At 37.1% G+C, this 14,600-nt stretch overlaps 3 protein-coding genes across 4 annotated transcripts; 1 reads left to right on the top strand and 2 right to left on the bottom strand.

Moving 5' to 3' along the window:
* Positions 1-1,537: 1,537 nt before the first annotated feature.
* LOC108607114 lies at positions 1,538-2,976 on the bottom strand. Its single transcript, XM_017997747.1, has 2 exons — positions 1,909-2,976; positions 1,538-1,844 (listed from the first exon to the last, which is right to left on the bottom strand). The coding sequence occupies exons 1-2, from the start codon at positions 2,956-2,958 to the stop codon at positions 1,602-1,604; spliced, it is 1,293 nt and encodes a 430-aa protein (XP_017853236.1). The 5' UTR covers positions 2,959-2,976; the 3' UTR covers positions 1,538-1,601.
* A 21-nt stretch (positions 2,977-2,997) lies between these two features.
* Positions 2,998-12,876, top strand: LOC108607113 (probable cytochrome P450 318a1). 2 transcript variants are annotated; one of them, XM_017997745.1, is made up of 7 exons: positions 2,998-3,042; positions 7,548-7,739; positions 7,799-7,999; positions 10,239-10,308; positions 10,400-10,712; positions 11,433-11,934; positions 11,993-12,876. In XM_017997745.1, the coding sequence occupies exons 2-7, from the start codon at positions 7,643-7,645 to the stop codon at positions 12,169-12,171; spliced, it is 1,362 nt and encodes a 453-aa protein (XP_017853234.1). In that variant the 5' UTR covers positions 2,998-3,042; positions 7,548-7,642; the 3' UTR covers positions 12,172-12,876. The 2 variants fall into 2 exon arrangements, with proteins under 2 accessions (XP_017853234.1, XP_017853233.1); XM_017997744.1 differs by lacking the exon at positions 2,998-3,042 and adding an exon at positions 7,173-7,474.
* Positions 12,877-13,021: 145 nt separating this feature from the next.
* Positions 13,022-13,699, bottom strand: LOC108605085 (tropomyosin isoforms c/e-like). Its single transcript, XM_017994652.1, has 2 exons — positions 13,588-13,699; positions 13,022-13,515 (listed from the first exon to the last, which is right to left on the bottom strand). The coding sequence occupies exons 1-2, from the start codon at positions 13,697-13,699 to the stop codon at positions 13,022-13,024; spliced, it is 606 nt and encodes a 201-aa protein (XP_017850141.1).
* Positions 13,700-14,600: the final 901 nt, after the last annotated feature.

Here is a 14,600-nt window from a genome sequence, read left to right on the forward strand (position 1 = left end):
TATTGCTTGAGAGCAGAGCATTTACAGTTCTTTAAAGCGCCAGTCTTATTTTTTTATTTACTTTTGCTTGGTGTGCAAACACTGAGCGGCAAAAGCAAAGAAGAAAAAGTATTGTTTAATAAATAGCAGAAAGCAGCAAAAGAAAGAATTGTAAATGAAGCTGAAAATTATGTTGACATAAATTCTAAGCATGTTGCTGTTGCTGTTGCTGTTGTTTTGTTTTTATACAGTTATATATAGCGAAATGATAGTATATGTGTACCATACATCAGACATTGAAATACATATACATATGCACCAGACATTTTAAGTGTAGCTACATATAGTATTTAAGATGTGATAATTGTTCTACGGCTAAAAGGAAATAAAAACTAAATATGTATGTATGTAGTTGAAAATTTATAAGCATATTGCAAGTATTATATATATATGTATATGTAAAAAATACATACATTTAAAACAAATATATATAAATATATACAAAGCCTTCACGCTGAATACAAAGTATAGTAAATATATTAAATAATAAAAACTGACCACCATACCAGTAAGAAAAAGGAAAATGTCTCGAGCTTTTAATTCACATCAACTTAAGCAAACTTTAATTTTCAATTATAGCGCACGTAAATCTGTAAAAATTCAATGACTTTTGTTTGAGCGTACATTTATTTTCGAAAGCAACTGTAGGCAACAGTTTTTGTCTGTCAGTTGCCAATTGATATGAATGCACTCACTCTCCCTCTCCCTCTCTCTCTCTCTTGTGCTCTCACTTGTTTGTGGGCAAAGCGGTTTTAAATCGATTTTGTTAGCCACTTGCCTGCCAGATGGCTCATGGTAACGAGTTGGTAATGGCGGTTGGGTTAGCAGCAGGGCTTCATACAAATGCACATGCATTGACTGAGCGGCATTTTAATTGATTTTCAGTTTTACCAGTGTGTGTGTGTGTGTGTGTTCGACAAGCAAAAATAAAAATATAAAAATGAACAAAGGGACAGACGCTTTGGCGTTATGAAAGTATTAAAACGTTTTCAATCCAATTAAAAGTTTTTACCGTTTAACGCAGCAAACGTTTTAAATGCAGCAAAACTGTTGGAAAATATGTAAATACAAAAGCTCGCGTTTGGGCTGCTGCCGATCGTAAAACGAAAACAAAGCTTAGCCTGCGCAGCAGAGAGCGGCGGCAGAGCTGCGAAGCTAAACGAAACAAAAAAAAAAAAATGCATTAGGCTGCGCTCATTTTTTGGCTGCCGCTCTCTCGCTCGCGCGCTCTTAAGCTCTAGTCAGTGCAGAGAGCTGAGGCAATGCTAAACGAAACAAAAAAATTCGTTAAGCTGCGCTCATTTTTCGGCTGTTGCTACCTCGCTCGCTCGCTGTAATGTTCTGAATGCGCAGCAGAGAGCGCGGCAGAGCAGCAAAACTAAACGAAAAACAATATTCGTTAAGCTGCGTCGCTCGCGCGCTCTTATGTTCGGAACGCAGCACTAAAAGAAATCTTGTGCTTAGTCTCTCGCGCTTTAAAGTTGTGATTTAATGTCAAGTTGCTGCTTTGTTTGTTTATTTATTTATTGACGCTATAAAAATTGCGTTTATTTTGCTTGACTTTACAGCAATAGCAAGGGCGGTGCAGTTCGCTCAGTTGTTGTTGTTGTCAGCGGCAGCGGCGGTGGCGGCGGCGGCAAGTGGCTGACTGGAAAGTCAGTGAGCTTGTCCAGCTGATCGATGCGACAGCAGTGAACTACGCCGTACATGGGCAGCAAGTGCAGCTGGCCAAAGAGACTGTTGCGCAGCCAAGGGATCTCATTGCACATGTCCACGCAGAACGAGCTCAGCTCAGCAATGTTTGCCTGCAATAACACAGAAAGTGAGCACAAAAGAGAGAGAGAGAGAGCAAGAGAGCGATGAACTTACATAGGGAGAGTTGTGCGCTACGACAACAAACTCATCGCTCGGCTCGCCCGTCGGCTCCAGCGTGCGCACATGTGCCCAAATTTGCGCTGGAATTTGCAGAGAGAGGTCATCGCTACTCTTCAGCTGCAGCATGGCCGTGTTGTTGCAGTTCGGGGATGACGGCATAGCTGCCACGCCCGATACGCCCAAGCGCACATCGTAGCGTTCCGCACCGGCATCGCTGCTGGCACGCAGCGCATTGATGAAGTGCATCCAGTTGCCCACACGCAACTGCTTGAGCCAAACAATGCTCAGCATATCCTTGTAGCTGGCAAGTTCCTTGGATTGCTTTTCATCCTGCAGCAGGCTGTTGTACTCAAAGAGCTGTGGGTTAAAGAGATCACCCAATTGTTTCTGATTCTCTCTGAGCAGCTGCTGAAACTGATCCTCGCTGGGATAGCGGAAGTACTTGATCAAGTTGCCAATGTTGGTGTCAAAGTTCAGCGCACTTAGCTCGTGTTCTATGCGAGATTCGAGCAGCAGATTGCTTGGCGCATAGGCCAGAAAGCTGACGAAGCGCACTCGAGATGCGCCAAGTTCGTAGCAAAGGCCAAGCAGCTTCACATCCTGCAAGTCTTGTACACTGTAGCCTATGAGCAGGCTCATGGCATCCGAGTCGCAGCCAGGCAGGCTTGAGTTGCTCTCATAGATCGTTTGGCTGTAGTCGGAGCAGCACCTGATGTACGTATCATAGGCATTGCTATCAATCGTATGCCCGTCGATATTTATGCCTTCGTTCGTGCATTTAAATTCCGCCGTGATTGCATTTATTTTAGTTAAATCATTATTGTAGTTTCTGTTTTGCATGCACAAACCCGTCGGACAATGGAACGTCATTGTCTCATTCAGATCTAATGTCACGGAATTGATGCTTTTTTTAATAATTGCAGACTTGCTGCCAAAGTGTTTCACAACGATGGGAACTGGATCTTGCAATTGCAGACTGCACGTGGCGCTTACACTTGAGCAGCAAGCCACAAGGACTCCAAACGCAAACAACATCAATTTCATCTCGATTCTCAAATTGAACTGATCAGAAGCATCGTCTGCTTGCCTTATATAGCATCAGAATCGCGCGCACACACACACATGTACGTAAGTATGCATAACTTCTTAGCTTCTTAACTCACAGGCAGGCTCAAGAGAGCAAGCAAAGAAGAGAGAGATAGTGCATGCCTCATAATAGAATCAGAATCGCACACGCACGCACACACACATTTATATACATATGAATAGAACACGTGCAGACTTAAAGAGAGAACGCAAGCAAGCAAGCTAAGAAAGAAAGAGAGAGCGAGAGTGAAATCCGTTATCATTGCTCTTTAGACTTTAGACAACAGTTAGCCTGTATAAGACGCGCACTGTGGGCACTTTACTTACTTTTGCTTGCATTTATGCAATTTTCAAGCACTTTACTACATAATTTCAATTTTGCTGTTAGCGCTTTCAAACTTTATATTGCATTATATTTTATATGTATATATTAGCATTATCACAACACGCGCACTATGGGCATTTTAGTCACTTTTTTCAATTTCAATATCAATTGTTAGCCTTTGCAAATATATATAAATATATTATGTATATTTTTTAATCTTAGCTTAGCAGCTCAGCTGCTCCAATCACTTGTAAAAAAATTAAAGCTTATCGCTCGGCTATTGATTTCATTGGCGTACATACATATGTATGTATTATCATTAGTGCTTTAATGTTGATAAAGCCTGTCTATTTATTTAAAAATGTAATGCAAATTATGCTGACAAAGTTGCATGTTGATTGTTAAATAAGCTAAGGAATTTTTCACATTATAGCTGGAACTGTTGATGCTTAATATGAAATTATTTTCATTACTTATTTAGTTTCGGTATATAAAAATGTACAAAGGGTTACAAAATTTTGTATATATATATTTTTGATCATCGTTATAGCGATAAAAGGCAGACTGTATTTTTGACTTGTTGTTTGTATTGATTGCCAACGAATTTTATGTGAATATTTATTTACTTTTTTGTATGTCAAATGTGTAACTGACTTGTTTTATGTACAGGGTTTTGTTGTGTCGGCTGCGCTTGACTGCAAACTTTTAGTCCTATGTGTTTTGCTAACAAATTGGCAATAGCCAATTACTAATTAGCTTGAGTTTACTGTACTTGATGATGACGAGTAGTCGTTACTGCTTGGCAGCGTGGAAATTTGCTTGTATGTGTGTGCGTGTGTGTGTATTCGTATCTTCATCTTCATTTGGCTAAAGCATTTAAGCATAGCTTGTGTGTGTGTGTGTGTTTCTCTGTGTGTAGAACAAGCAACAAATTTAATGTCACAAACTTTTGATGTGTTCTAATTTATATACCATATACAAGCTGACATAGAAGTCAGTTGGTCCTTTGCAGTCATCTCTCTCTCTCTCGCTCTCGCTCTCTCCATCTCTCACTCTCGCTCTGTCTCTGCCGCTGTCTCTCTGTCGGTTTCGTCAGCGACGTTGCCTCGTTAAAGTAAATTTGTTTTTACGCTTGATGGCAAAAATTACGGCATTTTTTTTCTCCACTGCCACACCCCCACACACTTGAGCAGCGTGCTTACACACACACACACACGCTTGCATGCATATATGTGTGCAAGGTATGGACCCGTTAATATTTCATATGTCAGCGCAACTCACGACCACCACCAACAACAACAACAACAACAACAACAACTCAACTCCAATTCAAGGGCTTTCGTTTTTTATTTTTTGCTGTCTTAAATCGCTTGCATTTAAAAAATTTGATTATGTGATATTCTCATGCGGGGAAATTAAATTTATACACAGATTCACAATTTTTTTTTTTTTTTTTTTTTTGTTGCTCAGTCCTGTTGTTTCATTTTTTATGACGGCTTTTCCGCATTTGCGCCATTCAGCGACAACAGCACATAACGGAAAGTCAAGTTAACAGCATGCAGTTGACACATATTGCTATAACGGTACTTTTGTTTTCTTTTTTGGCAAGGGTGATAGATTTATATATATACATGTTTCATAATATAGAATTTTTGTGCTGCATTTCAATTTACAAATTGCTGTCAGCAGTTGTCTGTGGGCTTAACAATATAAAAAAAAATATTTAATAATTACATATATTTCAATTAAATTATTAACAAACAAAGATGTGAACAGCAATCTTTTAAAATAATATAGTAAATAAAATTGTTGTGAATTTAACATTTTTAAAGATAATTATTTGCAATAATTTACTTTTATTTGAATGTAATATTTCCAAAACTTTATAATAAATTATGTTTATAATTTATATAGCTTATTAAATTAACTCCTAACAATTGCTTATATTAATATATAAAGATTTTGAATTTATAAATAATTTTTGAAGATAAATAATTTGATTTAATTTAAAAATTTAAACTCAAATTTTAATGCAATGCAGACTAAATATTTTTTTGAATTCATTATTTAAACACACAACAATTTTAAATATGAACATATATAGACTTGAATTTACATAGAATTTTAAAGCTAAATGATTTTGATGATTGATGATTTAAACTCAAATTATAATATTTTATATAATTTCAAATGTTTTGAATTCATCATTTATAAATGCTAAGCTTACGCTCTTGCCTATAACGTTTCCATTGAGTGTGATACAAAAGAGAGTGAGAGACTGAGATACAGAGAGTGAGAGAGAGAGCGTATTTGAGAGTCGTTAAAATGCTGTGGTGGCTTAAAGCCGAAAACCGCTTAAATGCTGTACGTCAAGTAATTTGTATATCTGCATTTGTGGAGTGTGCCTGACACAAAAACAAAATGGCGATAATAAAGCGGCAAGCAGGACACACACACACAGGATATGGGGAAAGGACATAACGGTTTGCAAATGCTTCAAATTTATGCATAATTTATGTGAATAAAAGACGAGCGAGCAACAATAATTTGGCATTAAAAGAGTGAGTTTTTTTTTTTGTTTTTTATTGACTTGAGCGCTGGACGCAGCAGAAAGAGACAGCAAGCGTGAGAGTGAGTGAGAGGGAATGCTACAAGCTGCATAACTTAATCAAGAAATTCTTTTAGCTGCACGCACCTTTCACTCGTCCCCCAACCACTGTACGTGCGCTCTCACTCTCTCTCTCTCTCTGTCTCTCTCTCATCTCTTCTTTTTATCTATTTATCTGCTTTGTTCGCTGGTGTTAATGGCTCTCGTTTCTATTGTATGTGCGCCTTTTTTTTTCTATTCTGAGCGGAATCGCTGCTTTGCGGTTCGCATTTTATATTCTGTACCTTCAAAAGGAATTTTAATAAATACCCAAGCTCAATGTGTATGTGTGTGTGTGTGTGTGTTGTTGATTGTTTGGCAAACTTTGCTTATAAATAAATTTCATTTGCTTTAAAATAATTAAAAGCTCTTGATGTGTCAGCAACACAATAAAAAGGTGTTGACTTGCCAATTGTTGATTAATTTCATACACTTTGCAAAATCTTAAATACAGTAATGCAATAAATTATAGCAATTAAACTTTCAACATTTTTAAGCTGTTGATGCATTGATCGTAATATCTTAAATGTTAAACTAGTATCTAATAATATCTTAACTAATATTCGCTTATATTATAAAATTTTGCTTTTACTAAACTTGCAATTAAATATAATTTGAGCTAAATCAGCTAATACTTGAATTCGTCATAGTTGCTGGCAATGCAAGTGTATTTTAAAGTTGGTTAAAAAAAATAGCGCATTTTTCTATTTTTCACATATTCTATTTACTAATTGCTGCAAAATTATAAAAGTGTATTTGAAAGTTGGCTAAAACTTGAAAGCGTATATTTGTGTATTCAAAGTGTATATTTGTTTTTATTTATATTCTAAATACGTATTGCTGCGAAAGTATAAAAGTGTATTTTAAAGTTGGCACAAATCTTATAAAAATGAACTCAAAATTATTGCAATTAATTCACCAATTAAATTTCGAAACATAGCTGCATATTTGACATAAATTTATGAACATTAATTAACAAAATCAAGTTAGCTAAATTATAATTCAAGAGCTGCATAAAAACTAACTCAATATAATTGAAATTGAAATGTGGTTAGCTGCTGCGTATTTGCTAAACAATAAGAAATATTTGTTAAAAAAATAATAATAATTGTCTATTGCTATGACGCCCAAGAGGGCGTGGGTGGGCTTAGCCCACATAGTCGAAATAGTTGACGACGCGTCGTCAGTTGCGTTTGGCTGGCCAAAGCGAACGGATGAGTATCGAATCGGTGGAGTAGAAGACAAAACAAATTTTTTCAAGTATTTTGGGACGTGAGCACGTCGAGCTGCGTATAAAGCACCGCATTAGGCATAAATAGCAGTTGTTGGTAGCAATATGCATTTGCATGTGGCATTGTGGGCATGTGGCACGTTGCTGGCCCTGCTGCTGGGCTGGCAGCAGCGCAAGTGCTGGCGCCTCATCTGGCAGCTGAACGGGTGGCGCGGAGTTGCGCAGCAGCCGCTGCTTTGGCTGCTGCTCTGCATTTACCTGCATCCAAATAGTTGAGTTCGATCTATAGCATAACTGTATATATATATATATATGAATTATATGCAATTTTTTTTGGCTGGCAGGCATACTGGACAAGGTGACGCGACTGCGTGTGCTCTTCAAGCGTCCGCTGGCCATACTGCTGGGCACACGCGTGCTCCTCTACATTGACGATCCCATGGGCATGGAGTGTGTGCTGAATGCGGCCGAGTGTCTGGACAAGACATTTATGCAGGAAGGATTCTTTGCGCGTCGCGGTCTGTTGCATGCGCGTGGTAAGTTGCCGCTCTATTGCCCTCTCGCTCGCTCGCTCATGTGCTGTCTCGCTTTGCAGGTCGCAAATGGAAATTGCGTCGCAAGCAGCTTAATCCCGCCTTTAATCATAACATTGTCATTAGTTTCTTTGATGTTTTCAATGATGTGGGCAATCAGCTGATCGCTCAATTTGCTGCATTGCCGCAGCTGCATGGCGCTGCTGTTAAGTTCAAGGATGCCGAGGATATGCTAAGTCGTGCTGTGCTTGAAGTATCTTGCCGTAAGTACCCAAAACCATCCACCCACCCATTTCACTAAAAGTTACAACAGCCTAAGCCACAAACAACAAACTAGGCGTTCATATTTTTTTGAAAATACGCACACGTTTAAACAGTTTGCATGCAGCTCACGTACGCGGAACTCAGCACCGCCACCCCCCACCCACTCGCTGCTTATGTGTGCGTCTAAATTATGATTAGCCTCATATGCGCTTAACTAATCGTTTTGAGCTCTCTCTATCTCTCTCTCTCTCTCTCTCTCTCTCTCTCTCTGTCTAGTTAGCAATCATTTTTTTGTTTAGTAATTTATTTGGCTTTATTGCATTTATTGCACATCAATTTTATATAAATATTTTAAAAGCATTTTTTCAATGTCTACAGCTATTTATTATTTATTTAATTGCTAAAATTGCATAAAATATAAACATATTGCTTTTAATTCGAAGCAGCTAAGCGCTATGAATTCGCTTACATTTATTACAGAAATAAGCTTAATAATTTTTTTTAAGCCTTTGGCATTAGCTTCAGCTCGACAATTAACTTTGATGTGCAAACAATTTTAAAACAAAAAAATTTATCCCACGCTTTTTTCAAAAATGTAAGCAAACAAAAAAAGAAATTGCTTATTTAACTGTTTAAATATGTATTTAATATTCTAGAGCAACTAGCATTAGGATATGATCAACTTATATAAATAAATACTTAGGCTTATAAAATGATTAGCTAAGCGCAGAAAACAAAACAATAATTGTTTATTATTATATTCAGATTTACTGAAGCGCTTGTTTATGCGCAATGATTCATTTATCAAAATATATATGTACGTTTGTATATATAGTATAATCCAGTATATTTTATTTGAGGCGCTCTCTCTCTTTAAAGAGAGACAACAAGAGCGCATGAGCCAGAAGCATCACAAAATTGAGTCGTAGATCTCTTCATAAAATAATAATTACTAATAAAACAGCTTTAATTATTTTGTATGCAACAGTTGCTCGTTAGTCAGTTTTTATTTTTAGCTGTTATTTGTTTAGCAACAATGAAAGCTTACAAATTAATATGACATATAAAAAATCTAGTAAAAATACTCAAACTCACTTGTGGCTAATTTTTTGTATTTTTACTCGCTCAACAATTCGTGGGCTTCCCCTAAATTGATTTTTATTCGCTGCTCAAGCGTCAATCACAACAGATAAGATTATTTTACAGCAGACAAAGCGCAGCATACATAAATATATATATATATGTTTACATTGCTCATATTGATAAGACTCAATTTACAATAATTTATTTTGTCTGCTAGAGACGGCGCAGCAATTACTAAAGCTATTTATATTTATATTTATATGTTGGCTATGCATGTGTGTGGCAAAGTGCCTGCCAGCAAATTGTAATTGAAATATAAACAGATTACATTGACAAATTTACTAACCAAACCGTTTAGCGCTGCTGCTGCTGCTGTCCATGAAGCATTTTAGCCACAGGCAATTGCACAGTGGGCCAAACTATGGCAAAAGCGGTCAATAAAATTTCATAGCTTATACATTTTTGCATAAAATTTATAATTATAATTTATTTTGCCACAATTTTTATAAAATTCAAAAAATTCTTCAAGCTAAATTTTTAATTTAATTTAATTTTAATGCAAAAATGTAAGTCTATTAATTGATATTGACTTCAACCCAATTTTCAAGCAAAATTATAATTTAATTTCATTTTAATGCGCATTTATTAAACGAATTTTGTAAAAATTTTTTCAAAAATCAAGAAATTTTGATTATTTATCAAACAAAATTTGTAAGTCTATGAATTCATTTTGACTTCAACCAAATTGCCAACCTAAAATAATAATTTAATTTAATTTTTAATGCGCATTTATCAAATAAAATTTGTAGCTTGATTTCAACAAATTTTTGTAGCAAAATTATAATTTAATTTAAATTAATTTAATGCGCATTTATTAAACAACTTTTGCTACAATTTGTTGAAAAATCAAGAAATTTGTGCTGCTAAAATTATTGATTTAATTTTATTTTAATGCGCACAAAATTTCCAAGTCTATTTAATGAATTTTGACTTCGATAAATTTGTCAAGCTAAATTATAATTTAATTTAATTTTGCTGCGCATTTATCAAACGAATTTTGCTGCAATTTCAAAGTCTATTAATTGATCTAAATTTTGTTGCAATATTTCGCCCACAAAGTTCCACTGTACATTGCATGCACTTTCACCTTTGCAGTTACCATTATGGGCACGCCAACAAATTTCACTGAAGCGGATGACGCGCATATTGCCACCACCTACAAGCGGTAAGTTGCATTTAAGCCAAACTAAAACTTCATAGCAAAACTACTGGCAATGAATCTTGCACTTGTTTTTTTTTTTTTGTATTTCTCGCAGCTTGCTGGAAATATCGGCCATAAAAACAGTCAAGCCTTGGCTGCAGCTTGATTTGTTGCACAAACTGTTGGCGCCACAGCTGTATGAGGAGGCCGAGCGCTGCAATCAGCTGCTGGTTGAGTTTGTGGCAGAGATTGTGGCACGCAAGCATCGCAATTGGCTGCTGCGTCACGCCATCGACAATGAGAGCGGCCAAGCGGAGGACTCACCTTGGCAGCGTCGCATCTTCATTGAGCAAATGTTTCAGCTGGCGGCCAACAATGAGCTAACGCTGCAGGACATAGAGGATGAGGCGCAATCGATGGTTTTGGTGGTGAGTGATATAATCATATTATATACCATATATATGACCATATATATATTTTGTTAACAGACTTTCGAATTTCATATAATTATATACAAAATTCTAATTCAAATATATATTTATTTTAATGAAATTCTTATTGCTTTAGTAATTTAATTCAAATAGTAAAATAACAAATATAATTTTTTGACGCTGCTTGATTTTTAAAGTAAATAATGTAATATAATTATTATTAATTATTATGCTGCCTGCACTTTAATTAAATTTAGCCAAAAATAAAATATAAATAATAATAAAAATAAAAATAAAAAATAGCAAATATTTGAGGTATTATAAGTTATTTTTTTATTATTCAAATTTTATTTATATAAAAGTACGAGCTCTTTGAATTTTACATAAAATATAAGGTTGAATTTCTATAATTTATTTAACACTTGCTTGGCTTATTGATTTCAAATGCTTTTTAATAAAATTATTATAAAATTAATAAGGCTAACTATAAATATTTAAAACGAAAAACAAGTAGATTTAATAATATGCAGACTTAATACAACAAAATTATGTGCACAAAATACTAGAAATTCAATTATTAGGTACTGAATGCTGAATTAAATGTAAATATATTAGTTACTACTTATACTTGATATATTATTAGTATAAAACTCGAATTAATAATTTAAAAGTGATTCAATAATAATTCAATTTTCGATTGATTTCCTTTAATTGCAGTCCTTTGAGACGGTGTCCAATAGCATAATGATAGCGCTGCTTTGTCTGGCGACGCATCAGGGCGACTGCCAGGAGCGGCTGCGCGCCGAGATTGCAACAATTTTGCCGCATGGCAACGATGCCAGCTACGTGGGCGTGGAGCAGCTGCAGCAGCTGCAATATTTGGATGCATTTGTGCATGAGGCGCTGCGTCTGTTGGCCACAGTGCCAATGAATTTGCGTCATGTTAGCCGCGACTTTCAGCTGAGCGCGCATGCGCATGCGATTGTGCCACAGAATACGATCATAGTGCTGGACACATTCAATATGCAGCGTGATCCACGCTGGTGGGGCACACATGCAACAGAATTTGAGCCGCAGCGCTTTATGCAGCAGCAGCAGCTGCAGGATGAAGAGGAGGCACCGCCGCCGCCGCATTCAGTGCAGAGCAAGCCGCAGGGCGAGGCGCGTCGGCATAGCTACAGCTTTCTGCCCTTCTCCAAGGGACTGCGCACCTGCATAGGTAACTCCAATCTCTACGATTTGCTTTATCCACACAGCTTACGCTCAATCTGTTCTAGGTCGTCGCTATAGCTTCTTCATCATGAAAGTTTTCCTGGTCAAGCTGATTGCCAACTTTGAGTTTCATTCGGCCATGCAGCTGGAGCAATTGCAGTTCGTTGAGGGCATCTCGTTGAAGTTTCGCAATGCCGATGATATCAGTTTCACCATACAGCAGACTAAACCCACTAAATGTTAAGCTAAGCGCACACACATAAATCAAATCACTTACAAACATACTCAGCATACATTACATAGGTATGTACATAACACTAAATACTCTACACATATTTTTATATATATCTGCTAATTTGCATTAAGCGCTTTAAGGCGTTACAATTGCAGTGTCAGTTATTCACTATATCAGTTAATGTCTTGTGAGTAATTTAATTTGTTTTTGATACACTTTAACAAAGCGTATCATGTAGTTGTGGCAAGCATAAATTATTAGCAGCAAGATAAACTCAAATCGATTGGGTAATGTCAAACTGTCTGTCTGTCCGTCTCAGCTATGGGCAGCCTAAACTTAGTTTTAAAGCGTATCACGAAGTTGTGCCAAGCATAAATTATTATCATTTCGCATTAGCATCACAAGCATATGAACTACCAGAACTCAGCTATATGCAGCCTAATCTACAAGTTTTTTTTTAAAGCGTATCATAAAGTTGTGCCAAGCATAAATTATCAGTATATCGCATTAGCAAGACAAGAGTTGTGTCTGTCTATATGTCTGTTTGAACAACAACAACTTATAATAGCTGAATAATTGAATATATATAGTTCTAAATTTTTCAGATTAGCAGCATAACTTTCAATTTTTCCAACTCTCTGCCCAAAACTGACTTGAAAAGTTTTCCTTTTTTTTTTTTGCTGCCTTTACCATTTGTAGCGCCTTTAGTTACAATAAGCGCAATTTAAATAACAAACTTTTTGCTACATCGATATGCTGAATTTGTTTTTTTTTTGCAACACTTTTTTTTATAATATTAAATTAATTGATGTTCATATTTATTTTCGTGGAATTATTTGTATGCTTTGAATTTCGAGTCTTAGTCCAATCCATACTTGTGCAGCTTGTCGCGCCAGCGCTGCTCGTAACGCTCCTCGATATATTCGGCGGCATGCTGCAGTTGCTCGGCCGTCGCCTCGGCCAGCTCGGCGCGCCGTTCGCTCTCGCGCAGTCGCTGCTGCAGTCTGCCCAGCTGGCAGTCCAGGCTGTGCACCTGCTGCGCCGAATGCTCAAACGCACGCTCCACGCAGTGCAGATTCTGCGCAGCTGCGCCCAGCTCCAGCTGCAGCAGCACTTGGCCATTGCCACTCAGCTCCAGCTGCTGTTCGCTCTGCTGCAGTCGCTCGCTTAGCTGCGCCGCACGCTTCTCGCTGCACTGCGCCATGCGATCCGCTTCGTTGGCCAGCTGCTTGCTCTTGTCCAGCTGCCAGCTAAGCTGCTCCAGCTGCTGCGTTACCAGCTCCAGCTCATGCTCGGCGCGCTGCTGAGCTGCCAAGCGGCTTCGCTCTGCAGCCTCCAGCTGCTGCTGCAGCTCTGCATTGCGTCGCTGCAGCTGCAGATTCGATGCCTCCAGTTGACAGCGTAGCCGCAGCTCTTGGGCCAGACTTCGCTGGCAGTTTGTATAGTCGTCCTTGTAGCGCTCCAGCTCGTGCTTCGCCACGCGAATCTTCTGCTTCAATGCATCCAATATGATGCTATGTCGGCCCATCAATGACATCTTTGTTTCGCTTAATCAAATATCAAAATTGAAACTATAAATCTATTTGTTTGTTTGTGTGTGTGTGTCAAAACCATTTGCCTACTGCAGTTTGCTTCAACTTTAAAACAAATTCAAATATGTAGAAGTTCATTTGATTTAGCGATTTGCAGCCATTATTTTTTAATAATTCAATTCAAAGTTTCAAAAAATCAAACAAATTGTCTAGCTTATAATATTGGTATGATTAATTTTTGCTGTTGTACATGCTAGAATTTGTTTTCTAATTTACTGTTGCGTGCTTATAACTCTCATATGGTTATTTAATTGATTTTTAATTCTATTTTCATGCTGCAGTTGCAGCTTTTCTGTCTTAAGTTCTTGGCTCAGTAATTGCATATTGAATTTTTTTTAAACCCATTCTCAATTTTTCTGTTTTATATAATTTTGATTTTGCTATTCAAATTAAGCTACAGCACGCCTACTGCGCATAATGGTATATATTTAAACTTAGCTGGGAAATATTTCACATTAACAAAATGTCCCATTTATTTGAAATTGTGGCTTGTGTCAAAGCTGTGAGTTAGCATAGACATGCACCTTAAGCAGCTAGCAATGCAGCTGCGCTTGTTGTCCATGCTAAGCAAATGCGCAAACCGCTAGAGAAAAGCTCAATGCTTTAAATATAAATTTAAAATGCTACAAATCAGACTGACTGACTATATCTTTGTTGTTTGCTTATCAAAGAGCGCTTTGAAATTGAAGAGACTTGAATTTCTGTACAAAGTGTAGCTTTAAATTAGATATACAAAAGAGTCGCAACGTCAAGCGACAAATGTTGAGCAATTACGACAAGACACGCGACAGCGAAAGAGTCGCGAAGCAGCAAAGTGTGAGCGCATTATAGTCAAATGATAATATG

The sequence above is a fragment of the Drosophila busckii genome, chromosome X (genome assembly GCF_011750605.1).
Source record: "Drosophila busckii strain San Diego stock center, stock number 13000-0081.31 chromosome X, ASM1175060v1, whole genome shotgun sequence".
In the NCBI taxonomy this organism is placed as follows: Eukaryota; Metazoa; Arthropoda; class Insecta; order Diptera; family Drosophilidae; genus Drosophila; species Drosophila busckii.